This window comes from Ambystoma mexicanum, chromosome 10 (assembly GCF_040938575.1).
Source record: "Ambystoma mexicanum isolate Mex_15411 chromosome 10, UKY_AmexF1_1, whole genome shotgun sequence".
Lineage (NCBI taxonomy): Eukaryota > Metazoa > Chordata > Amphibia > Caudata > Ambystomatidae > Ambystoma > Ambystoma mexicanum.
This window is the reverse complement of record NC_090932.1, coordinates 1,078,749,385-1,078,777,309: the sequence shown is the minus strand read 5'-3', so window position 1 is coordinate 1,078,777,309 and position 27,925 is coordinate 1,078,749,385. Positions and strand designations below refer to the sequence as shown.

Here is a 27,925-nt window from a genome sequence, read left to right as displayed (position 1 = left end):
TTGGAATTTGGAGACACGTGAATCCTGGTATAAGACGGTAGCAATATTTATCATATTTTATGTCAAGCGCTGCCAGAGCCGATGCAACATCAGCTAAAGAAACAGGTGGGAATGGAAGTGAAACCATGGCCAGAGATGCAATTGGCAATTGTGCTTTACTGTAGAATATTAAGGGAGCAAGATAAAAAAAAAGCCGAGAGTAGGAAATCGGAAGAGGCGAAGTTGGTCCAGAAAAAAATATCAAAGTATGCCATAAAAAGAGCAGTATTGACAAGTAATGAGGGAGCGACGGCCTAAATAGTGCAGTTACCACAGCAGAATAATGCGGCATATGTCCTGGATGAGGACGGGTATAATTATATGCCAAGTGGCAGAGGGAATGGGCCTTGAGGAGGGGGATAAGGTGGATTTTAAAACCCTTTTTGAAGGGGAAGAGTAAATGGTGGACAGTCACCGCAATGTTGAAGTTGCGGTAAATTAGGACATTTAGGCAGAGGAGGCATGCAACAACATAATTGGCAATCTTCAAGAGGAGGGATGGGATATGTTTCACAGTATAATACAGATTCTCAAGGATAGTATGCCCAAGATCACACGTAAATTCATACATGTGCATCGCAATCACAGCAAATATAAGTCCCAATGTAGATGCAATCACCCCAAGGGTAATAACAGCAAGCAACTATGCAAACACAACAGGCACCAACACAGTAGGTACAATATATTCCAATGCAACAGGCAGCTGCATAACAATGGCACATGGATACGGGAGCCATGCAACTACCCGCACCCAAATCAGGGATTGTGACTGTGGTAGGAGGGAATCCTTTCACAGGTACGGGAATGGATTTATATCCACACTAGGGCAGCTCACAGAAGTACATGATGTGTTCAGTACTATCTATAACACCGGACCCCCAAGTGGAAGGACAAGGTGAGGATCGGAGGCAAGACATTTACATTTCTTGTGGATACTGGAACAACTCGTTCCTGCGTCCGTGAGGGAAAATATCCAATGTCAGGCAATGCCCTGAATGCACAGGGATTTTCTGGGGCAATGAATGTAGCTCCATTTACAGATGAATTACCAATGTCTATAGGTGAACACGACATGTCTATGCCATTATTATACTCTAGACAAATGCTGGTAAACATACTTGGCCGTGACTTAATGATGAAACTAACATGATGATATCTTTTACTGACAAAGGAATCGTGTGTTCCACCCCAGGCATATATTATGTGAATGTGGGGGAGCTCATATTAGCATTCACAGGAAAGAAAGCTTTGCAAAAGTACCTCTAGATGAGGAAGTGTTTTTGTATGGAGTGACTGTCTTATTATCATGGTTGCCTCAATTGATCGGTAAATTATCGAGAATACCTAATAAGTTCTTGTTCAAGCCAGAGATCCCTATGGATGATGAGGAAGGGCAAACATATCCCTTTAGAACTAGAAGCAGCAATAGTTATAGAAGAAAGGGTGATGCTTCATGGGACAGATGATGGGGAAGTGGATGGAGAATGGTGGTAGCCCTTAATGAAGGTTATAGGTTGACAGATGAGGAGCTATTTAGGGATGACTATTCGAATGATGAGTTTGTATTTTTAATAAATCTCACTTATTGGATCAAAGTAGAGAATGTAGAAATACCACAGATAATGGCATTGGTAAAAAAGAAGCCACCATTTTTTCAGGAACATTTGGAAAAAGTACCAAGTGTCTTATGGACTACAAGTCCATATGACGTGGGAATATTGAAAGGAGTAGGAGCAGTTAAAATTAAGCTTAAACCAGGAGCAATTCTGCCACTAGCAAAACAGTATCCGATGTCCAGAGAAGTGGATGAAGGTATAATGAAGCAAGGCATTTTGGAACCATTTGATTCCCCGTGTAACACGGCCGTGCACCCTGTCAGAAAATCAATGGGGGGGCGGTCATGGAGATTTATCCAGGACCTTCACCCTTTGATTAATATAGTCAAAGCAGTTTCCCTTAGTTCCAAATCCTGTGACAATAGTTGGCAATATCCCATCGAAAGCAAAGTATTTCACTGTTGTAGATTTAAAACATTTATTTTTCTCAATTCCCCTTCATGAAGACTCACAAAATTTGACTTCCTTTTGATATAGAACAATTTGCCTGAAACACACACATTTGCCCCAAGGTACTGTGAGTGCCCATCAATTATTAACAATTAGAGTCCTTCAGATGGACTTGGGTAATGTTCAACATATAAGTACCATAATTCAATGGGTTGATGACATTTTAGTATTTTAGTATGCAGTGAGACAGAAGAAAGGTGCAGAGAAGATTGTCAAACGTATGACTATACTGGCAGAGAAAGTGTAAAAAGTAGATGAGGAGAAATTACAATACTGTCAAGAAGAAGTACTGTATATAGGATAGTTGATCTCACACAAAGGAAGAAAGTGAGACAAATGCAGCACTTTTTAGGTCTATGCAATTATTGCAGGGCCTGGGTCTTTAATTACAGTGCATCTATTTGTCCACTTTTAAAGAGGCACAGATGGCGAAAAATGAATTATTATGGACAGAAGAGATGACTAAAGGATTTTGTGAATTAAAGAACGTGATCAGCACAGCTGCTGTCCTAGGGATTCCAAATTACAGTAAAGAATGTTACTTATTCGCTCATTCAAATGGAGAAGTCATGACAGAAGTGCTTATACAGAAAACAACACTAGGACACGGTCATAAACCATTGGTTACTATAGTGGGATCTTAGATCAAATCATGAAAGGATATTATCCTTGTGATCAATCTTCTGCTGCAGCTGCATTTGTGATTGAAAAGGCCTCAAGAAGAACCATGGGGTGTTCAGTAAAGTTATTCGAAGAGCATGCATTATTTGCAATTTTGGAGAAACCTAAAAGTACATTGACCACACAAAGAGTGTCAGGGTATGAAGTAATTATCTCAAACTCTGCAATCAAAATTGTTAGGTGTAGCACAGTGAATCCAGCAATGTTTATAGCTGAACCAGTGGGAGGAGATGATGATGTGCATGACTGTATAACGTATACTGAACGTTATGATGAAATTCCCTGAGTTAGCGAGAATGCTCTAGGCAAGGGGGAAGTGGCTTTCATTGATGGGTCATCGAGAATTTATCAAAAGATGAGGATGAGACATACGGGATCAGCGGTGGTAAAACTGAACCGGGAGGGTAAATTTGAGGTAATGATTAGCAGATGATTGCCCACAAATTATTCCGCACAGACTACAGAATTAGCAGTGCTTATTGATGCGCTACGAAGCTTTGAGGGTGAGGAAGTGACTGTGTACTCTGACTCCACCTACATGACGTCAAGAGTACACGCAGGCTTAACACATTGGAAAAGGAGGGGTTTCCTCTGCGCAGACAGCACTCCAGTGCAACATGCAAGCTTATTAGAAAAACAACTGAAGCACTGAGTTTCCCAGAGACAATAGCAATCGTAAAAAGCACAGCCCATTGAAAGAGAACAGATTGAATCTCTCACAAAAACAAAACCGCAAGATTTAGAGGCCAAAAAAGCAGCATATTACCCAACCACATTTGAAAGTGAAGTAAAGAATATAAGGCAGAGAACAGGGCGATGCATGCTCGTCAAGGAAGGATTTAATATGACATCCATTGTACAGTTGATTAAAATACAAGGATGAGCATCGCAGGAAGAAAAGAGTTATGGAAAGACAGGGATGTTCTCTATCCCATTCTGAAGCAATTTGGAGACAGAATAGCATGAGAAAGAAAGTTATGCCTCCAGCATTATTGAGGGTAGCGTTGGAGCAAGTTTACTCCCCAGCGCACGTGACTCGAGAGAGTCTAGCTGCTACTATTGCAGAAGAATGGTTCATACCGAACCCATTGGAACATGTGGCACAGTTCATTATAAACTGTATTGTGTGCCAGAAATGTACTGTAGGACACACTTTGCGAACAGTGAGAGGAGTAATCCCCAGACCGATTGGAACATTTCTGCATCTACATACAGATAATGTAGATAAGCTGCAGACTTGTAATGGTTATAGATATATGCTAGTTGTAGTATGTCAATTGTTTGATGGATCGAAGCAGGTCCATGCACGAACCCTGATGCTGCGTGTGCCGCCAAGTTCCTTGAGCGCAAAGTATTTCCCAGATGGGGTATATGAGAAGTTTTGCGATCCGATAATGGCCTGCACTTTAAGAACGTTTTTTCACTGAATTTCATAGGTTTTCATTAGTGCAATTTAACCATAATGTACCTTTAAGAACGTGTTTTCACAAAAATTCATAGGCTTGTCTTAGTGCAAATCAACCATAATGCCCCTTTAACAAAGTGTTTTTTCACCGAATATATATATATGTATGTATATATATATATATAGACTTATGCTACTCAGCTTGAAACTGTGCTAGACACCATCAGTAGTGGATTTATGGCACTGATGTTTCTCCAGATAGTGAATTATGGGCCACCACCTGGGGTAAAGTAGACTGTTGTATGTGGCTGGCAGGAAAAAGGGAGGAAAAGGTGAACGGTTTGGAGAAGAGGGAGTAGGACAGAAACAATAGGAAAACATCTGGAAGGGTATAATGGGGGTGGAGGGGAAGGTATATGATTTTGCTAGTAGGTGTGCGTGTTACATGTGGAAGAACAAGGGACCCTGGGAAAACCCCTGAGGTACCCCTCATGAGTGACTGCCTAGCAGTTGAGAATGTGTTAATTGAGACTTTGTGATAAGGAGCAGACTGTAAAGAAGTGAGACTGCAAAGGGTCAGGTCTGCAAAGTCAAGGAACATTTTATGATCTAAGGTGTCAAATGCGGATAAAAGAATCGCTGAAATTTCACTTAGGTTTAGCGTTGCAGCCAGTGGCGTAACACAAAATGTGGGGGCCCTCCTGCGAGCCATGCTGAGGGCCCCCCCCATCTCAGCAACAAATCACGGTCGATCCATACTCTGGGCCGGCCTAGATTATCACGCTTGCACAATACGCATGAACATGCTGCTGAAGGGTATGACGCACACTGTACTAGGAGAAAGATATAAATATGTGTTTTAATGCAATATACAGCACACTTTCTGAGAATAATTGGCCAAAAAGCCAGAGTGTTTGCAATTGTTTTGTAGGGTAACACCAATCCAATATATGCAAGTCACCAACGGTGCACAGGAACATTAATGCTTTGCTATTAAAAATGCCATGCCACATTGAAAACATGTCCCACTGGCTGCACAATGTAGACCAGTGTAGACGCATTATGAAATTACAGTAAAGCATGCCAGGCCACATTTATACAGACCTAGACTGGATACACCAAAATGCCAGTCGAAGCAATAACACTCATCAAGAAGAGAGCAGACATTGAAGCCCGGGTCTCTGCTGCCTCGAACAACACGGCCAAACTCTTTAAAATCTTCATGGAACTGGTCAATCCTGTTGCGGTCTCCACCTCTCCGGTTCCCTCCCGGGCCCTCTGTTTGGCTCTGGCCTCTCACTTCGAAGGCTAAAACTCAGGACATCCTGTCCACTATCTCCTCTTCCTCTCCCTCTTCCTCTCTCGGCCCCCCTTTGGCCATCTCTACCTCTCCTCCTCCTTTCTCCTCTTTCTCTCAACACCTGACAAGGTTTCTAAGACAAGTCTGATCCATGAAAGTGTCGTCCAAACAGGTGCTCCCCTGCTCTTCCAGAACCATCAAGGGCCATATTGACACCCTCGCTGCACCTTGGCCAATTTCTGTAATCACTCTTTCACCACTGTAACGTTCCCCTCTCCCCTTAAGCACTCCCTTGAGCACCCACTCCTCAAGAAGCAGTCTGCCGATCCTACCTATCGCCCAATCTCCATCACACCTTTCCTGGGAAAGCTCTTGGAAAAAAGCTGGCAATCTCCCAGCTTACTCTCCACGTTGAATCTGTTGGTTGTCTCCATGACCATATGTCTAGCTCCAGAGCTGCCAGAGACACGGAAACATCTCTCCTGAATACCTGTGATGATCTGCTCTCTAACCTTGATTCCAGCATTCCTTCTGCTTAATCCTCCATGATCTTTCCTCGACTTTCGACACAGTCAACCACGCCATCCTGATCAATCAACTACGTGAGAACCTGGGCATCATGGATCAGGGTCTGGAGTGGCTGACCAACTTCCTCTTGGACTGCTCCTCCAGGTCAAACTTGGTCCCTTTTTTTCCATCACCTCGTTCTCTCTTCCTGTGGCATTCCCCAGGGCACTATTCTCTCACCCTGGTTTTTCAACCTCTACTTGGCCCCTTTGGCCCACCTGATCTCTACCTTCTCCTCTAACTTTCAGTGTTATGCGAATGGCACTCAGCTTTTCTTCAGGCTCCTCTCATCTCTTGCTCATTCCTGACTGTCTATCCGTGATTCAGGATTGGCGGACCTCCAACGATATCAATGTTAGTGCCATTAAGATGGAGATCCTTCTCATTGGGACCCCTGCCCCTGCTTTCCCTCTCACTCTGGCCACCCACCTTGGGCCCTCTTCCTTCGCCTTCCTGCGAGGCAAAAAACCTTTTGTGTCATCTTCGACTCTACTCTCTCTTTCTCTCCTCGCATCTCGGACATCGCCAAGAGGTCCCACTACCTACCAGCTGCTCCTCCTCAAAGGGACTCTTCCCCTTCTCACTTTCCCCCAGAAGCACACTGTCTCCAGAGCCCTCTTTCTGCCTGAGTACTGCCTCATACACAATTACAGGGACAAGGAAGAATAGGGCTAGGAGTAATGACGATTACCAATAAGTAATTAAGGCATTAAACACAAGTAGGGTCTTAACAATATTCAGTTGACTGGGCTGCAGCACTCGCCCCCAGTAATTTTGGGCTATGTTGACTCAACCTGGCTGACCTTCAGAGCAGTTGCCGGACAGAACAGGACACCAATGTTAAACGGCACCTGGGTTAACAAGGGCCAAGCAGTTACTAACGTAAAGCATTTCACTGCTAGTACCTGCATTCAAATGCCAAATCTTTTAGGCAATTGAAATTGTGATGTGTGTTTAGCACTTTCATGGCAGGGAAGTGATTGGAAGTGTAGAAAGGGAACAGGAGACCGTTCATTCTCACAACAGTTCATAAGTGGGTGCTTTCACACTTAAAGGAGAGAGTTAACTGCTTGTAACATTGAAGCTGCACTAGAATAGTCTCATTAAAATGCGTAAAGAAGTTAGATGCCCCCACACAAAAAAGTTTGCCTCCCCCACCATCTGTGAAGTTAGCGCCTCCCCCAACATCGGCCCCCTGAAATGTAGGTTTTGTTGCGCCCCTGAGCACAAACACCATTCACCATATACATGCATGCACACCAGCCATCCTTACATTTAAGTGTGCACTCTTTCACCATGCAGGCACACCCAGTCAGCCACCCATACATTTAAGTGTGCACCCTTTAACCGTACACGCACACACGCACACCCAGTCACCCATACTTTTGTGTGCACCCTTTCACCATACACTCACACACACACACACGTCATGGGGTTGAGGGGAGCCCTATTACTTCAAAAAGAAATTGGGCCTCAGTATAAGTTTGCCGGTCCGGTAACAATGGTACCGGTAAGCTTGCCGGTACTGTTTTTACCAGACCGGTAAACTATGAGTTTTGCTCGAGGGTGCCTTCCCGCCCGCCAGGTCTGGCGGGCATACCGGCACCCGTGAGCAGAGCATGTCGGGTGCACCGGCACCATTATGAATGGTGCCGGTGCATCCGATCTCCTCATTCCCATTGAACCCTATGGGGATCAAATTGGAATGGGGAGCATTTTTTTCCACCGCCCGCAAATGGGCAATTACCAGGTCCGGCGGGGCCGTAATGACCTGGTAATTGCCCATTTGCGGATGCTGGAAAAAAACGCAAGTTTGCCGGCAGCCTGGCGGTTTTACCGGCAAGGCTACAGCCAAACTTGTAATGAGGCTGATTGTTTCTTTTTGAAGTCACTCTGACTTCATAAAGACATTATTTCTGTTATAGAAATAATTTCTTTATGAGGGCAAAGTGATTTAAAAAAGAAATTTAAAAAAAAGATTTTGAAAAAAAAAATGTTTTTCATTTTTTTTCAAGTGGGGCCCCCTCCCAGGACATGTGCTAGCGGGGCCCCCCGCACCGTGGGGGCTGCGGGGGCCCCTGTTACGCCAGTGGTTGCAGCAGCAAGGGTGCTGGGTACTCATTTGTGAATGAGCCAGGGTACACATCTTCAGGTAGTAGTTATCATTGGCGTTTGTCGAACAATGTAATTGTGTCAGAAAGTGATGGGGGGTTCAATTTGACAAAGGCTAGATAGACGGCATGGTTCCTGACTAGGGATGTTAAATGTGATGGTATCCAACTGTTTCACTCTAGTTTGGAAGATGAATGATCAGTGTTCACACGCAGCGACATTTTTTGTTTAGTTTTAATTAGCAGCCTTTCTTGGAGCAGTGAAAGCGGTCCACTAATCAGGTAGAGGTGTTTGAGGGCACAGGATCTGCTCTTCCCAGCCAATGCTCGGATAGTAACTTGGAGGCTTTGTTCCTGCTTCTTTTGCTTTGTATTTCAAATGCAGAGAAAGGAAGAGAGGCACAATATCTGTGAAATATGTTTTTTAAATTTTTTCAGCTGTGCATTTTAAATGGGGATCGCCTAGGGGTTAATGGCTTCAACCAAGTAATGGGCAGGTCATTGGGGGTGGCTATTGTTAATGGGATACCCATTAATAAGTCCAAATGTTGGGTGATTCAAAATTGGAGGGATTCAGAGCAAGATCCATGGTGTGTAGAACAATGACTACAAGTTGGTGACCATAGCATGCGTTTTCTTCGCTCTTTTTGTAAATCATACAGACATTCTTTTAGTCTTTGTTTAGTAGATATCTCTAGCAACTCGGGCTGGATAAGACATGTGATACAGTGCCTATAATGTAGACTGGGTTCAAATCCTGGCTTTACTGTCTAACCAAAGTGAGTGATCCATAGCAAATCATTCAGTCCTATTCCTCCTTATGTGTCTGCCTTGAAAGTATAGGTAGAAGGGTGCACTCAACCATGGCTCTCTAACTATGGTGGAGTATTGACAAAGTCAACAAGTATGGCTTGTGTATTGTGAACATGTTTGGTTCTTTGCTATGTCTTCACCCTACAAAGAAATAGCTGTTACTGAGTATCGTTTATTTCAGTGCACTTTAATGTCTGTTATTGAATTTCATGGTGGATTGAACACGGAGCCTGTATTTTGGGGGATGGGGGGGTGAATGGGGGGGGGGGTCAGAGACAGGCTGGAACAGCCAGATAAGTTTTTGTGAAAAGCAGGGGATGTTTCCTGTTGGTTGTTGGTTCTTGGGTCTTTTATCGTCTGTACTTGGACAGCCCTGCTTCTTCTCTAAGCTGTGTTTTTGGCCTGATCTCTGTGCCCCTCCCCAGGCTCTTCTCGCTGCCTGGGTGGATGGCGTATTCGGTAACTACAGTTCATCAGCGGGAGGCCCTGTTTGGACGCTTTCCGTGCACAGGAGCCCCGCTCCCTCCCAGGACGTGCAAGGATTGTTGTCGTCTTCGACGAGCTGTCTGGAAAAAATTACAGGATAGCAAGTAATTCATGACAGATTCCCTCCGAGCACGAGACTCACGGAATATCAATCTTTTCAACTTCACAGTGTTCTTTCCTCGTCGTTTTCACATCCTTGCCCTCAAAAACTTCAATGGAGTTGCGCCCATTCACCAAATCTCCCAGTTCCATTCTTCAATGAAGCCTCAATTATTAGTCTTGTGACTGAGTAGCTGCTGCTACCCCCACGCACTCCTAAAAGGTCTCACTAATTCCCACACATCAGTCTGACCTCGTACACTCCAATCGAATCTCACTCATTCCCACATCACACGATTAGTGATGGGCCTCATTCCCCATATCTACCCAAATACACATCAGTCGTGTTCCCCTCAACTGCCCTCGTGGTGGAGTTTCAATCTTGCCACGCCAATGGCCTAATGTAGTGTTTCACCCCTGACCACATCTCTTGCCTCAAATACTTCAATGACGCTTCTGTTACACATTCTCCATAATCGCAGTCCTTCACTTCACTGGAATCTTGTTTCCATAGAACAGGTCTCATGTATGTCAATGGGGAGTTATTCACTCCCTGTGGCTGCCCTAATACACTTAAATGGAGGCTCACTCACTGACGTAGCACTTTCCTTATACACTTCAGGGGAGCTCCACTTATCCTCCATTACAAGTTTCAAACTCTTCCTTGGGGTTTTACCCATTCCCCTACATTAGTCACGTACACAAAAATGGTGTCTTGCTAAATATCGGAGATAGGTCTTAGATACTCCAGTGGAGTCTTGCTCATTCTTCCTCACTGTCCTTATACACAAATATGGAGGCACACCAATTCATTAGCACCCTGGGTGGGGCACCAGCCAATCAGGGTCCAAGTCGCTGAAGAGCTGCGCACAGTTTCCCCTTTGTTATATTTCATGCTTTTGCAGCCCCTCCCCACAGCCTTATTATTAACCACGTACAAGAGGTGCAGGGGTTCAGGGCTATCTTCCAGTTTTGTTTTTTTAAAGAAACCTTCACCTATGCATCTCCAATGCACATCACACCATTAAAGTCCCTTTTCTGTTTTCATTAGATCACACTAATTAACACAGAAAATGCACTTCATTCAAATACCGTGATGCAAATACATCCAGTAAGTGACATTTTTCTTTTTTTAATCTTAAAACAGACCTTAGCAAACACACCTAGAATTTGCAGATGGTTATGGCGTATTAATTGACAAAGTGGGTCGGCCTAGTCGGTAAGGGCACCCCATGCCCAGGTTAAGAACCATCCCTTCACTCATGTCACTTACATTAGGGACCAGACTGTTTCCTACCGGGTTGGCCCACTCTGTCACATAATACCACCTCATTAAATCATATTTTACTCTCTGTAGACAATAAGAAAGTGTGGAATCCAGGCTCCAGCCACCATTACCACCCAGAGCAGGAGGCGCAGCCAATAAGGTTCCACAGATCGCGGCCTGAAATCTCTGATCTCAGCCCGTGTTCCACTGAACCCACAGGCTGCCTCTCCCGCCGCGGCCTGCCATCTTTCCCTCAGCCTCCCGTTTCTTTTTGTAAATGTATTTACTTTTCCCCCAACCCTGTTCCCTGCCCCACTTACCTAATGGTTGCGGCTGCGGTGCCTGCCGCCATGCAGCAGCTTACCTGCAGCTTGCTGTTCCAGGCCACCATGTTAAGGGAAGAGGGGAGGGCCTCCGTATGGAGCCCTGCGTTCCACAGCCATGGTGGCCATCTTTGCAAAGTATTTTCATTCACTGAACACGACGCGCACGACGTCCCATTCAATGAATGAATTTCCTTTTTTTTTTTAGCAACCCAGGTTACCGATTTGGTAACCCGGGTGCTAATGGCATTAGCATCCACTGTTCCATGGTCCAAGGGCTAGAATGGGGAGTAATGTCCCGCTGCGCTCATTATAGGCCCTCGCTCGGCTGCCGGGCCGTTATCCCCCGTTTCAGCCCTTGGAAGAGGGGTGCTAATGCCATAGTAGAAGACTCCATTCCATGTTTCTCCTTTATTGTTTCCAGCTTTCTAGCCAATCAGCATTGCTGGTATGGAGGGTCTAACCACCTGTAAAGGCTGCATTCCAAGCTTCCCTTTGTGATGTGTATCCACTGAGCAGGGAGACATCCATCAGCTCTCTCTCAGGAAGCCCAAGTTGAGGCTTTCCTTTTTTATTCCTGCACAAGCTCAAATAGTATTGAGGCCCTTACCATGGGGCTCATTTGCAAGGTGAACTTTGCCCTTGTTAGAGACTGACTTTTGGCAGAGGTCGTCTAACCCACAATAGAGCTCCCTGGCATGGGCTCTAAGGCTTCAGTGAAGTCTCACTAATTCCCCATCACCACACTCATACGCATGAAAGTCCTGCAAATAACACCACACAGATGATGGCAGTTTTGTAACTCTTTATTAATGACGACAGCCAGCCGTGATCATTTTAACATGGAAAAAAACACCTGTAATAAGAGACTTACAAATGAAGAGAATTCCCCTTCTCTGCAGATATGACCCTAGTGTGTCTAATAACAAAACAGTTTGGCTCAATAGTCCTCCCAGGTAAGACTTGTCTGATTGCATCTTAACCAAAATAACAATTAAATACTGAAGGCATTATTGTTTTGCACATTTGCTGGTCTCAAAGAGACACACAGTTACAAATTACCATGACTGTTTTAATGTTAACTGGAATTTTCAGAGCCTATCCCCAACTGTGTTACAGTTCTACAACACTTTATGTTATTTAAGGCACTTTTTCAGATGGACATTTTGATTTGATTTTTCTTGGAGGTAATGCAATAATTGAACAACAAAACTTGGCGTGAAAGCCTTTTTGGGGTGGAAACGATGTTGCTGGGGATGAAGGTGGTTGAGTTTCTCCAAATAGCAATTGTCCACAAATTACTAAAATAGCGATCACTGCTCAAGATTGTCTCAAAGTTCATTTGTAGTGAATTTCTCTGGTGGGGCCAGAATGTAACCAGACCCTACAGTGAACAACGACTGTGAAAATGTACAGACAGGGACGGTCTGTGGCAGAAAATAGGCACATGCTGCTGTAAAAAATATCCCACAAACTTAAATGAAAAAATAAGAGGGTGTTTTTAGTAAAAATGTTTTGCAAATAGAGTATTTTCAAGCACATTTGGTCAGTAACGTAGATCAAAACAACCAGCTGAACAGTGCAATAACCCAGCAAACTGGGCCACTTAGGCTCAAATAAATGTCCAGCATTAACAACTTGTAGCAGCCCTTTGGGTGTTGACTTGTGGACCAGTCCCAGCCTCGAGAGCCAAATCAGCCCCTGTTTTCTAATGGCCACACAAAAAATGTGAGTACAGAGATTCTGAAATTGGCTTATTGACTTACTGTGGCTATCCCGACAACCTGTTGTGATTGGTACACTCGAGGATCGGAGTTCCTTTTAGACTTTCTGAGCGTTTCATCACATGCCTTGATAGGTCGATCCATGTGGGCCAGTTGGCATCTGCGAGACCATTGGCAAGACACATTAATTGTTTGCTTGCAATATTGCACCTGGGCAGCATGCGGGGCCTCCAATGTCCAATAAGTAGCCCATTTCCTTTTGCAGTAATTCCTAGTGATTCTATTGCAAGCACCCGCTGGCATACTCTGCATTGGCGCATTCTATAGGATTGGCGACCAGGGATCTCTTTTCCAAGGTGAGCCCTATCACCTTTGCGTAAAATAGCATTTTTTGCAAATATATTTGGAAAACTGTGCTTTCTTTAAAACTCTGATGAAGGTTGAACTGCAGCCAGAGACTTTCTCTCTAGAAATGTAACAGATTTGCAGAGGAATAACCGTTTTTCTGCCGTTGGGGATTCAAATAGCATGAAATAAGTGCCGTGAAGCCATCCACTGCTCGCCAGGTGGTCTGCACAAGTCACGAAATGAACGCCAACAATGGGGAAACATATGCAGCTTATCTTAAGGAACAATAACAAAGCTACCTATGTAAAATGGCGAAAACAACATCAGAAACAGAAAGGGGGAAACAAACTCCCCCCTTTGAGAATTACAATCATTTGAACAAGTTGTAGGGACGTGTAAATAAACTTGTGACCCAAGTCTAGATTTGAACTTGATATGTGTGCATGTGTGTTTTGGGGTATACAAAAAAGACAAGTGGCTGCTGTTGCGCACCTTGCGCACCAATGAAAAACTGGCAAAGGGAGAATCTTCTACCACCCTGTGACGCACCATTCTATCTGTTCGTTTGCACTGAGTGCAGCAAGTACCGTGCCAGGGTTGGCGTTGAAGAGGTTACAAATGTAGGTGGTACTATACAGTGGCATATAGTACGTGAACGTATCGCACCCCATTCACACACAGCGTTTACTGAAGGTAGACCGGTTTGCCTGCTAAGCTTTGTTTGAAACTTTGGGATGCAATTCCCATCTTCTACCATACGCTACACTTCAAGGTATACATCTTGGGCTAACAAGAGCCCTTTGCAGTATACTGGAGAAGACGTGATTTCTCTAGCTACTCATACTCCCTGGGGTATTTCGTCTAGATCATAAGACAGAAGCTCAGATTTGCCTTCTGGTATTGATTGCTTTGGGCTAGTTGAAAAGATCTTCTATTGTTCAAACCCAGGATGTTCTGTTACATATTAACATCTGGGTTGCTTTTACGCCTGTCCGTAAATTGCAGCTTCCTCCGGGGAACATCGTCAAACCAACCGCAAAGACTTCTGAAGGGGCATTGTAAACTCTAGCCAACATCTGTTGGGAGATTGGCCCCTTACTTTTATACCTTGGGCCACAGAATGTCAAACACCAGACCAGTTTATGATGGAGGAACAGTCGAGATTGTGTTTGTCAAGGGAGTATTGAAGCCCGGCTGTTGATCAAAGCTTGGTCACTGCTTTGTCATGCTCAAAGTACGTCAAAGATCATGGAGCGAGTTGGGTAGGTTTTCTCCCCCGCCCTTTCACCCAAAACAGGATAATTTTGAGTGAATGGAATCTGACATCTAGGAGGCCCTGCATTCCTTGCCAGGGCCTCTCTGTTGGTGGCGCAGCAGCCCTAGTTCATCCTAAATACCCCTACACAACACTTAGCAGAGTAGTTGAGTAGTTGAAAAATGTGGTGATCTGTTCACTTCCAACTACTCTTAAATTAATCCTCCAAACATTTAACTGAGTTATGCCTAGACTCGAGCCGTGAACGTTGAGCCTTCGCGTTTGCTATTCACAGCCCTCACAATGAATAAACCAGAGAAGGCTAGACCACAATTAGCAGAATTAAAATTCCGAAAGAGGATTTTCTTTTCAGGATTACCAGATGACAAATCGTTTAAAAAAAAAAGAAAATGGAGAAAAGTGGTCTGATCAGAAGTGGATTCAGCAAGTGTGGTCAGCCAGTGTGTACAAGAGAGCAGTGTAGCAACCAATGAGTCACCCATTTGAATTCTTGCATTACCAACTCAGCATTTCATCTTCAAAGATTAATACAACGTGTTCTATGAAATTGGTACAATACTGATATCAGTTTGAGAGCACTTTAACGTTGTAAGCTTGAAGCAGTAAGCAATGTTATCCATACAACATTAGTATCAGGTGTTCTTCTATTTGGGTTGCCCAGCAGAGCCACAAAACTCAGAGAAGTACAAAAAGAAGAGAAAAGCTGTCTTCAGCAAATGCTGTGTGAAAGGGCACTCGTCTCAAATATGAAAACAGATATCCAATACACCATATGAAAGCAATAATACACTCTTGAGAAATAATACAAAAAACAAGCACAGCTTGGTATAATAATACACCGCGACTTCTCACGGGCCATAGAATCATTTACAACCTCCTGGAACCATCCCACCATCCACACTCGACAGGAGATGCTTCCACACTCCTGTCTGTAAGCATTAGACCGAAGAATATGTACAACTAGAAAACTGGGGCAACAGCGGTGCGGGTGGCATGGGTTACTCCTCTCACAATGTTCCCCAACCAGAGGGATACACTTCTGGTGTGGGTTTGAAAGGCATGCACCAAGCAGAACACGGGTACACATGTGCAGAGCTTCTAGTTTCTTCTCTGTGCCCAAGTCTACATTCCTTCCAAACATCTCTCCAATGTTTATGTCGCTTGCTTCAGCGGCTGCGACTCAACAGTGAAATGAGCCCTCAACGTTGCAGCACTTTGCATGAATGCTTAGCAAGCTGGAACACAGTAGGCAGTGGCCCTTGCCGCGGTGCCATTTTTAGTGGTACAGGTGATTTAGTGGGGGCCACTGTAATCCACCAGTAACCACCTTCTGGAGAATGCTGAATGTAATTGAGAAGGTCGCTGTGACTCCTCTTTCAAAGCTTTCTGAGCCTTTAGTGAGAGGAATGTTGCAGTATATGCCTTGTAGATATTGACGATGTGCAGTTTCAGAAAACTAAGCAGGAATTTGAAATTGATCAGTCTAGCTCACAGAAAGGGTTGAGTAAGCACTTCAGCGCAACCGGAATTAGGGCAACCAGGTGACTCCATGTCCCCAGTATAGCATATTTAAAATACCAGGAGTTCACATAACCATTTAATTTCTGTGAGTTCGAGTTTTACTTTATTACATTTTTTACACATTTTAATTAAGCACTTGATACCGACTGGCAAAAGGAAACCCTAATACTGGAAATCAGATATGCCTGTGACCAACTCTTACTTGGTCCCCCTAACCAAGGCAGTAAAAGTTACACTCCATTAAAAGGCAATTCATGTCGATGTTTTGGTATTAGCATAATTGACCTAAAAACATTTGACCTAAAACATTTGATTGAATTTTTTTTAACCTTTTTTCAGTCAAATTTAATTAAATATATATATATGAAGTGGGTAAGAGTATAGATTAGGTTGAGGGGAAGTGGGGGGGGAGGTTTGCAGGGGTCTCACGCCGCATTTTACACTGAAAACAATTGTCAAATAAATTAGATCAAATGTGATTAGGTCAAAAGTTTTACCCTAGAATTCTTACTGAGTTATTTTAACTAGCTCTAAAATATATTGGCAACACATCTATCTAGCCTGGTAAACACTGCAAGCTTGGATGAAATCGATTCAAGCCCTAACCAATGTATTTACCTGTGTTCCGGTCTTCATTTTAGAAACTGTAACACGTTTTGAGACATTTATTGCTTTGCCCACCTAAATCCAAAGCCACCAAAGTCACTCATAACTTGTCACAATTTCAAAACGACCCACGGGCACTAATACATATTTCTTGCCTATACAATCGTATAGCACCGTTGGTGTAGCTGCCCACAGAATGGCGAAAATGCAGACCGATTTTTCATCCCTGTTTTTCGGGCTATGCAAAGCATATTCTTCAAAGAAGATGTTACCCTTTTTTGGCAAAGAAAAATAATTTCAGTGGTTGGAGGTCATTTTTTTTATAGAAAGAATGGTAAAGTTGAAAATGCTTTGTTTTGGCCACATAATTCCATGGCCACCAAAACAGCTCATGCCTCACCACAATTCATTAAAAAAAAACTTGAGTACTGGCAGCTATAATTGTTTTGCAAAGTAAATGATGTCATTTCCTTTGGGCAGGAAGTGTATTTGCACATCCAGCTCGTCGCTTTTCTTCCCATTCTTTTTTTGAGGCATTTCCAGGCATAGATACACGCCATGGTGGGGTAGAATTGTTTTTCTTTTTTTCCCCATTTGCTTTATATCTCTGATCTCAGGCAATTAAAAAGAAAAAGACATTGGTTTTGCCATACCTCTCAACTCATCTTCTCTTGGAGGGTGTACCCCACCTGGGACAAAGTTCACCCTCTTAACAAGCCTTTTGTCTTCCATATACTTCAAGGGGCTCACACACCCAGGAAATCTCCATTGCCTGCCTTAATTCCCATGAACTTCAATGGGACGACCTGCCAACAACATTTGATCAAACCCGCCTTGGGAACTCCACAGGTTGAGAGGTGTTTTCTTTTTCACTTTTGCTGATTTTGAAGTTGATGAAACATGCTGACACTCAACACATGTCATGCCTCGCTCCCCATCTGCTGCTGGAGGCAAACATTTAATTTCCAGATAAACTATGCATTTTGCAATGGCCCCTTCACGTGCCAGACCAGTTAATATCCTCATCAGCATCCATGCCTTCAAGAGGCGAGTGCTAAGGCATTATATTTATAACAAAGAGTACCTTTCTTTTACGGACACTGAACTTCTGGCAGATGGAGTTTGTTTTCAGTGTTGGCGACGGTTGCCATCAACACTGAAAACGGACTTTATCTCTCAGAGTCTTTTTTTCAGTTTATCACGCCTTTATCACCCACGACTTCTGCTAATTGGCTGCAGGGGAGGAGGCAATGGACTTTTCAGAGTTTCCAATGGGAATTAAACGTTTCCTTTCTATCAGAGTTTGATGGGGCCCGCCTCTCATTTCCCCCTATCATGCTAGGGCCACCCAAGCCCACCACTATGTGCCTCCCACTTGTATAGCCATTGATTGTAGTGGGACACCAGCATACATGCCAACATTCCAAGGCACCTCGGAGGGAGATTTTGTCAGGGAAATCGGGAGATGTACATTTTTCCATAGGAATGCTTTGGGGCTAGAATTATTGTAGGCGGGAGAACGTGAAAAACAGCATTGTTGTTCGCTGACAAATTAGGAATCTGCCGCCTAAATCGGGAGGGTTGGCAAGTATGCATCAGAATAATAACACCCCACTATTTCACTCCCTACAAAGATTTGCTGAAATATGAATTGTCTTTGATGCCAAAGTAATATGCCACCGTATGCACCGCAGACTATTATGCTTTTTGACTTTAAGGAAACCGGCTATTCTTCTTCCCTCAATCAATATCAAGATGACTCCCGTGCCCTTCTGGTGCAATACAGTCTCCCGCCTGTGTATTCTGGTCATATTATGCCGGCAGGGTAGTGCTGACTTCCCATGGAGTGGATAGCTCCCGAGCTAAGCCGTGGCTTCAGTCATGGGGCCAGCTTGCTCTTCCTACCTTCAAATCCTGCAGCAGGGTTGGCACAACCCTCATCCTTCTGAGGATGACAAATTGAGTACTTTTAATTGAGGTAATAATATCATATGTTATTACAGCGCTTTGAAGTGGAAGGAATCTGGCATGAAGTGCTATATAAGAACACACATTATTATTGTGGGGTTGATATCGACCCTTATTCACACATCTATATTTGCATCGGCTCATTATCACATCTGTGATGAATGCTTACTTGTTTCATCTTCCTGCAGTGAATATCAAGCATGCATGAATACAGCCCAGCCGTCTGTAATAAACCGTTCATGTAAATATGGGAACACCTTCAGTTTCTAAGGGATGGTTAAGGGATGGACTCCTGGAGCACTGAGATGAAAAAACAAGCTCTGCACACATGTTCATATCTGCCGACCACCTGGCCAATAGGAGATCTGGGAGATATGCTGAAGGGCTGGTGGCATAGAACATGTCACATGTCAGGCGTTACCTGACATGTGATTGACTCGTCCCCAGCAGGGGCAGCGGTAGATCGGGAAAGGCGCTAGGTTTTCTATTGGGTAGCCTGCATCCGTGTTAGGGCCTCTAATGGAATTGGAAATACCAACGAGGAAGCGTTCTTTCTGACTGTAGCTACTTTGACATGGTCTTTCCGATGTGTTAGTGTGGTCCTTCTGGTGTGCGACTGTAGTCTCACAAATAGACCGTTTTGATCTGTCACCAATCCGACCCGCGAGAGCTCACCGCAAGTAAAGAGCTACACGGACGGAAAGATGCCTGTGGATTTCGGTGGATCTCAGATTCTCTGATCCTTCTGAAACAGAGACTTAGGGCCTGATTCATGGAATATATGCCCGGTTCGAAGTGAATTTGCACTGCTGAAAAGGGACTTTGCACTGCCGACACAAACCCTAATTCATGGAACCGTACAAAGTGTATTTTTGCTGTGCCAAGTCCGGGCAAAGGCATTTTGTACTGCAAAAATGACTATGCACTGACTTTGCCCAGAGTTTGCCCCGCAAAAATACACTTTGCATGGTTCCATGAAACAGGGTTTCTATCGGCAGTGAAAAGTCACTTTTCAGCAGTGCAAATTCACTTTGAACCGGGCAAATATTCCATGAATAGGGCCCACCACATGCATTTACACACAGAAAATTGGAGTGGCGGGCTCTAAATCTAACCACGCCAGTTACCTGCTTGAGGCAACGCAGAACCAGCCAGTAGCATGGAGAGATTCCTGAATTCTTCGGCTGTAGCCGTTTGCTACCCCGGCAAATGTTCCTCTCTGTTTGGGAGAGAAAGCAGAGCTGGTTGGCAACATCTGCAGTCCCTACCGTGGCAGGACAACTAAGAGTATGGCTTTTGGCAACATAAATCTCACATATATTGGATGTGCTTCGATATTGCGGTGAGAACATTTCTAGGAGAGATGACTTTTCACTCCCTACACTGAGGACATGTTTAGGGAACCTTAGAGTGGAACCTGAGAGTGAAAGTGAAGGCTTGTCTTTTTGGCAGTGTGCAAGACTACTGTGGATGTGTGGATGGTTCCCCAGACTTAAGAAAGTGTTAAAATAAAGTCGTGGGTGGCGCTCCAAAGGCAAGGTGCCTTGGCAAATTTAAACAGGCTCCACCAAAGTTTCTTGAAACGCAGCCAGTGCGTTTCCTATAAATGGTACCGACTACGGTAATCTTGACGAAGACGACCGCAGTGCGTATCCCTTCCCTCCATAGTTTTCAGTTTTGGGCCTCAACTGAAAAAGCAACTGATGCTTTTATAGAGCTAAGGAGCCAGCAATACAATTGTACACGCCCATAAGTGGTAAATATCAAAAAAATCTACAAGTCAAAATTGAAGTACAAAAACGATACAACTACATTGTGATATCATGTGAAAATGGCCTCCATAATGTACTTTAAGGAGCTGCAAATGTGAAGTGTTGCTTTGCGTCCAATAGAACCTACCACTACCCAAAGTTCCATGAAGAGTGTTGGAGCACCATTGCTTTGCATAGCCGCACCCAAGAGACAGTGAACGTGACACTGTCATAGCTCCCCAGTGGGCACAATTGAACATAACTCTCGGCACAGATGTCTCTTGTTGGCCATTGATTGCAGGCCTGATCAATGTTTTTGAATGCGGTGGGCCTGCGCGAGGTGCTCTTGGGCGTTCTTGCTGGTCCTCCACAGCCTCTGCTCAATCCTCTCTCACCAACACCTCCTTGTCCTCTGCAGTTCTTGCCTCGCCATGATCCACCTCCTTTCGGGAACCTACCCTTCCATCAGACAACATACAAATCCCAACATTGTCTGCACCACAGCGGCATGGCCGACAGTGAGCAGGGCATGTGTCGCAGTACAATTCCTAGAAATTCTTTTTTTTGACAATGTAACCTTACCCAAACAAAAAAAACACAAACACATTGCACGCATCTTCCTAGTCACAATTTTCGGACCTTTTGAAAGCTGGATCTCAGGTGAGTCCTCTTTACGCTGAGGCGCGAGCGGGCCAACCCACGTCAATCTAGACAAATGTTTATCCTCCGTTTAATAACAGAGGACAGTAGGAGAGTCCCACCAGGTCAGTCTTCTGTACCGTCACTAAGGGAATGATCAATCAATTCTGGACATCATGTAGAGTTGAGCACGCTCCATACGTTTATATGTGTTTGGGTAGCCCGTTTGAGGTTGTTCCGAACAAAGGCCCCTATTTTTTGGGCTGGAGTAGAAATCACAACGGAGCTTCCTTGATTGGATGTTGATTTCTTTTTGGAATGTCTGAAATACCCACTCTGTTGTGAAGAGTTCCTTTGCTGTGGAGGTGTCTTGTTGGCACCCAGGAGAGGAAGTGGGAGGAGGTTAAAGTGGTTTGTTCTATTGTAGCCCATTCCTGAATGCTAAAAGCCTGCTTCCGCTCCAAAAGGCCATGTACAGTACTGCTGGGAAAGCTTCCCGTCCCCTCCGGAGGACCACTGAGTGGGGGATCCCGACACACCCTTAGATGGAGGGGCGGGGTGGGGGTCTGGAGGGAGGAGGGGCCCGATTGGGGGGCGGGGCCAAAGGAGGAAGGGGGAGAGTGGGTGGTGGGGAGGGAGTGGGTGGTGGTGGTGGGCTAGGTGGTGGAGGGGGGCTCGGTGGGGGCGGTGGGGTGTACCTTGGATTGTGTGGGGGCGTGTATATTGGCCTTGATGGCAGAGAAGATGGAATGTAGGCGTTGTTTAGTGGGTACCTCGGTGCAGCCTGGTTATTCACCCGCGTAAAATTAATGCAGCGGCCCTGAAAGAAAAAAGAGGAACATTTAGTGATGAGCAAGTTCATACAGTTGTACATTTTTGTCTTTCTTATTGTAGATTATGCTTCTTTTCATTCGAATTATAATTTAGAAACATTACATGCATTTTACAAATGTGCTCACACAACAGATCAAATATTTTCCCTATGGAACTCTCAGCACAGAGTCAAATGTCCCCTTTGTTTAGATGTGGGAGAAAACAATTTGGCGCCAGTAACAATGATTTTGACATGAATGGAGTACCCAGTCTCTTGGTAACCATCCCATCCCATCTATGTCTTCCAGTTCTAGCATGCCTGCAATACCCAACCCCTCGCTAATTTACCCATCTGCCCTCTCCGGCTCTGGTAATCCTCTTTTACCTATTGTCCATAGTTCTGAGAGATTGCCCTAGGGAAAGATGGAGACAATCAAGACTCCATCTTTCACAGGCTGGATTTCCTTTTTCAGTTTTTTGTAATTTGAAAATATTTTTATTGAGGTTTTTCAACAAACCTTTCAGCATATGCGTAATTGCTCCCAAATAGACTAGTATTCATTGTATTTTCATATGGCCTGTCAGAATGCTTGACAGCTGGTATACACTGGTGAAATTCATATAATGCATATCTGGGCAGGCAGCATGAGCCAGAGAGTTATACATTAGATCACTATTGCAGGTTGTGGATTCTTGAGTTTAAACCTTACCAATCGCTTATCAACAATGAGTCTCTGCTTGTGTTTTGTAAGTTGGATGTGAAGTGAAGAACTGGTAGTCGCCCCTTTTTGTGCCTTATTCTGGTTTGGGTTGGGAGCTGCTTGTTTTTAGGTTTAGGAGAGAAGAGGGAAGAGAGAGGTTGTGAGGAAGAGAGAGTGGTGGGGAGCAACAAAGGTTTCAAGGACCGAGCTTCAGAGAGTGTCCTGAACGTAGTTTTGTAAGTATAGCTGTGGTATTCCTGGTTTATCTAGGTCTATTGTGTGATATGTGTCCTTGGGTGAACTTGAGGTATGTTTTGAGGGTATGTATATGCATTCTAAATATTGCATATTCATTAGTTTTAGTTGTGGTTAGGTTGGTACACAAGCTTCTAGAGGCTCGAGTCTCAGTGTAATGTCCTGTTGTATGTCTATTTCAATGGCAGGGGGGCCAGATCCCAGACCAGTGTATTCACCCAGGGAATGTTTAGGGGAATAGGTGTGGAGAATGTTGTATTACGGGGGTTTATGGACTTCCAGAGTTTTAAAATGATGGGGACACTAGGTTGGATGTGATTTAACTTGTTTTTTAAAAGGATTCCATATTTGTATAACGTTTATAAGTGACCTTGGCTCTCGGCAAATAGTTTTTTCTAGCCTGTGGGCCTGCATACAGAGTTCCACCATTGTTTATGGGATGGGGTTCTTGATTTGTCTAGAGGCAGGTAATGCATTGGATGGCAGACACTAATAATGTGTCTAGAAGCTGGGTGTTCATAGGGGTTAGTAAGTTGTCTTTATTCAAGGTACAGATACAAAGGTCTTTTAATGTGTATTTAGGGTTGAGCTGTAGAATGCCTAAGATAGACTGTGCTACCTCCTTCCAAAAACTGGATACGCATGGGCAAAGAAAGAGCATGTGGTCAAGTGTGCCTACTCTTTGGAGAACTTTACATCTCCAGCATGTTGGGCTGTCCATGATTTTGGCCTTGTGAATTCTGTCTTGTGACCATAGAGCCCTGTGTAGTACGAAGAGTAGGGTTTGGGATTTTCTGGCAGCTCTCAACGCTGTGCTAATTCTTTTATAGATCTGCTCCCATCGGGGGATATCAGGATTGATGCCTACATTGTGTTCCCATTTCTTATTGGATGAAGAGCTGATTATTGTTGCTGTTAATAGGGATTCTATTTTTATAGAATGGGCTGGCCTTGTCTAATTTGCTTGTCAGACGGAAACCCCTCTGTAGTATTGTTATGTAATTTAATCGTTGTATGCCCTAAGTTTGTTTATTATTAGTTTTAGATAATTACTGCATCTTAGCTGGTAGAGAATGTTTACGTTGAAGTTCAGCAAATGTGAATGGTTCATTTTTATCTGAAATTTGATGAATGTAGAATATTTTCTTTTCAATCCATGCTTCCCAACATACTGTTTTCTTTTGAATTGGTAGCTTGGGGTTATACCATCATGGGAGAATACTACATTTGTTTTTCTATTGTACCAGGAGTGTTAGAGAACTGTTTAAAATCTTTGGAGGAGGTGGCTATTATTGTATTGTCTTTGTGGATCTTTGCACTCATTATGGGACTGGAGTCCAGTGGGAATGGATGGAACAAGGCTTCTCCCAGTTCAACCCATCTTGGATTGCCTCCCCTATCCATTGGAGGGTGAGCTGTGATCCGGTTGATTTGGGCTGGGACGAAGACTTTATGGTATGCGAGGAAGTTGGGAAATTTACCCCTCCCTGGTTTTTGCTCATTTGTAGTTTTTTAATGGAGATTCTCCTGGGTCTATCTTTCCAAAGGAATTTTAAAAGGGGATCTACTTCCTTATGGAATTTATTGTTGAAGGGGATGGGAATCATTGAACAAGGTTATAGTATTATCGGCGTGATCATCATATCGTCTACAGTCTACCGCACCACGAAAGAAACAATGGGGACCATTTCTCTAGTTTTTCCTATTTTTTCAATTGTGGAGGTTTGGACTCTGTTAAATGGTTGATTCTAAGTTTGATGTGAGATCAATTCCCAGATATTTAATGTGGTCTTTTTTTCAACACATCTAGTCATCTTTTATGCATGTAATTGACAATGAGTTCTGTTTTCTTCTTTGTTTATCTTGTAACCGGAGACATTCCCATAGTTCTCTATGTGTAGCATAGCGCGTTGCATGGAGGTGTCAGTTTAGAGAGAAGAAAAGAATAACGCCATCCGTATGTGTAGCTAATTTGAAATGATGGTTTTCGATTTTGATTCCTGTAATGCTCTGATCATTTCTTATGGATCCCAGCAGAGGTTGAGTGCCAGGACATAGAGAATTGGTGATAGTAAGGCAGCCTTGTGTAGTGCCTCGGCCTAGGGGGAACATGGAAGGGAGTGTACTGTTGACCGAGATAGAAGCCCTCAGTAGCGATAAAGGCATTTGATCAAATAAATAAAGGCTTCGCCTATGCCGTGCCACCTCAGTGCCTGGAATAGAAAGTTCCATGCTAGGCGATCAAACGCCTTTGCAGCGTTGAGCGCCATGATCAAGCTTGGTTCTAGGTGAGGGTAAAGGAGGGCTAATATGTCAGATAGGAGTCTAGTGTTCACATTGGCTTGACTTCCTTTTATGAATCCTACTTGATCATTTTTGATCAAGTATGGTAGGACTTCTTCTAATCTGTTTGCAAGAATTTTGGTGTAGATCTTGCCGTCGACGTTAATAAGTGAGATTGGGCAGTCATTTTTTGGGTTAGTGGGGTCTTGTTTTTCGGTAGGACAATTAAGTTGGCTTCTCCAAAGGCACCTCTGGGGACAGGGGAGGGGGGGGGGCATTGTTGCTAAAATGTTTGTATAACTTTAGTAATTTAGGAGTAAGAGAGGTCCGGAAGGGTTGGTAGTATTCTATTGGGTAGGCTGGATTTCTGAAAGGGTAGTTGAGTTGCGGCCGTCAACCCTTCCGGCCTTTCAGAGGCATGAGCCTGCTGAGAAATCTGAAGATTTTCCTATAGGACTATCGACCTAAGAAACATTATCCACAAGAGCACTATCAATTGGCATAGCGGCAACATGCTTCAATGCACATTGCTAGGGCTGCCATCAGCATTGTGGCCTACAAAGAAACATCGGCAGAAGTCGGGCCATGCATTTTTCAAGCCGATCTTGACATTTGTTGAAGGCAGGAAAGGGGGTCATTTCAGGACACGACTTCGGGCCAGTACATAGGAAGCAGCCCTTTACTGGGTTGTTCATCGATCTACTGCTTACAAGCTCAGCACCAGCTAAATTGAAGCAATCAGCTTCAGAGAGCCTATACATTAAAATGAAGCACACTGCAAGCGCAAAAAGTACAGTTTGGGAACTGTGAAAATGGTTGCAATGAATTATTCACAGCAATAAAGAAAAGTAGCGAAGCCAAGTTCCCATCGGTTCCCGCTCACTCGACCCCTGGGCTTCATATGTGAAGAAATGAATAAAGAGATGCAAGACTTCGGTTGTGATGAGAGGTGAAACATGTGTAGTGGTTTTCTTTAGAGTAAATTACTGAAGACAAGTAGGTTGCCATACTGTTGACAGGTAAGAGTGAGTGGGTCGGTTTGTACAAGTAACACGCATGATTACGGTGGGACCCATCAGAACTGTGGGAAATAGCTGTGCCGCGAAGAGGATGCTATCTGACTAACTGACCAACCTCCCAGTGTTAAACAACTGAAATGAGGGAATGGTCAATTATCTATCCATAATTTCTCTGAAGGGAGCTCAAAGAAATCCCCTATTATTTTGTACCAAAAATGCTCACCACCAGCAAGTTTAATTTCAATGACCGCATATGGCAATCATGTGGCAATGGGAAGGGTTCCCACGATTCAGGGTCAGGCGGACCCTTCAGTTATTCTCCATTTTAGAGTCCCATTTGACTTCATTGGTGAAATGGGATATAACTGCGTGTGGTAATACTGCATTTATTGTTTATTTATTTAAAATTCTTGTACACCGTGCCACAGAGCGGCCTCCGAGCATTGGTAATACTACAAATGCCACTGCTTTCGTGTGGAGCAAATTTCCTCCACAGAAAAGCAAGCGGTTTGCAAGTGGTTCAGATGTAAAATGTGTAATTTGGTGGAGTGGCAAAACAAGCAGGATTCATAAATACGGCTTGCTTTAATGTTACCAACAGACTCTTAATTGGGCCCCAAGGTTTCATACAGGAGCATTTAACATTAGAAAATTAAACTGCAGCATGAAGGGAGGTGTTGATTGGAGGTGCAGCAGATGCAGCCTGATTTACTGAATTGAATAGTGAGTTAGAATCGTTGAAAAAAAAGTGAGGAATTAATGTCAGAAAACAAACAAACGTTCAGCCAGAAATAGGAAGCGGAAGTAAAATGACAAATAAAATAGCCAAATGCTAATCCTCTTCAATAGGATGACTCTTGGGAGGTATGTTATGAATGTGGGTGGCGAGTGGGCGCTCTTTTGGTAAAAAAAAACCCTTACCAACAGTGACAATGATGACAATGTCCAACCAGTTGACACAGCCTCAATAGCCCCCATCCTGGCATTCCTTAAAAAGAAGGAGTTGGCAAGGGATGCTGTTTGCGGTTTGAATATTATTGTCTGACTTGATGTTTTTTTTTCCTTTTCCATTTAAGTTTAGTGATTCAACCTGAGTCACCCAATGTTTAATTTTTGCTCCTAAACAGCAAAGCCCTTTTCTGGAACCCAACCAAAAGTGTTCTTTCAAATGTTTGAGTTTTGTGGTAGGCCTCCTGATCCAGGCTATAAACATGGAAATTGGGTAAAAACGTAAAACGAAGGACAGCAAAAAACAAAAACACAAGGAAAGTCTGAAGAGCAATTCTCTTACGCACAACTTGGGAACCATAGCACAAATTCAGAGGGGCAGAAAGTGACATGACAAACCGACAATTGAAAAATTGAGAGGAATCGACCTCAGCTAAACAGGAAGTTAAAAAGAAAAGATAGGAACTGACCTGTAAAATGAACACAAAGTTGGTAACCGACACATGTAAGGTATGCAATAATTACACACGAAGACAGGAGGGGAAATGAGAAAGTGGAGCGCCCACACAGGAAGTATATACCAACAGATATGAAACATGATGTTCCCCGCAGATTCAAAAGATTTGCGATAAAGTGATACAGCAAGCAGACTAAAGGTTCCTAGGAGTCAGTTGTTTGCTGTACTGGGTTAGTTGTCACATTAACTGACCAGAAAGTGCCAAACTATCAATTTTGAAACATTTCCTTTGTCACTTCTTGCCACTCAAGCGGACCATGGCCACGATCACCACCTGAGGGCACAGCAGCAAAATCAAAGCTGCGCACTTCCCGAAACAACAAAGGATCAGCAACACCTTCATGGACCCGCTGGATGCCGTCCTGGCAATTCTGATGGACTACTAGAGAGGCATGTGAC

The 27,925-nt window shown here is 43.9% G+C and overlaps 1 protein-coding gene across 1 annotated transcript in view; it reads right to left on the bottom strand.

Moving 5' to 3' along the window:
* Nucleotides 1-11,945: 11,945 nt before the first annotated feature.
* Nucleotides 11,946-27,925, bottom strand: part of ANTXR1 (ANTXR cell adhesion molecule 1) — a 655,342-nt gene continuing 639,362 nt past the window's right edge. Inside the window, exon 18 of the mRNA XM_069618887.1 lies at nucleotides 11,946-21,810. Within this exon, the coding sequence (XP_069474988.1) occupies nucleotides 21,532-21,810 (279 nt within the window). The 3' untranslated portion in view covers nucleotides 11,946-21,531. The remainder of the gene's footprint in view (nucleotides 21,811-27,925) is intronic.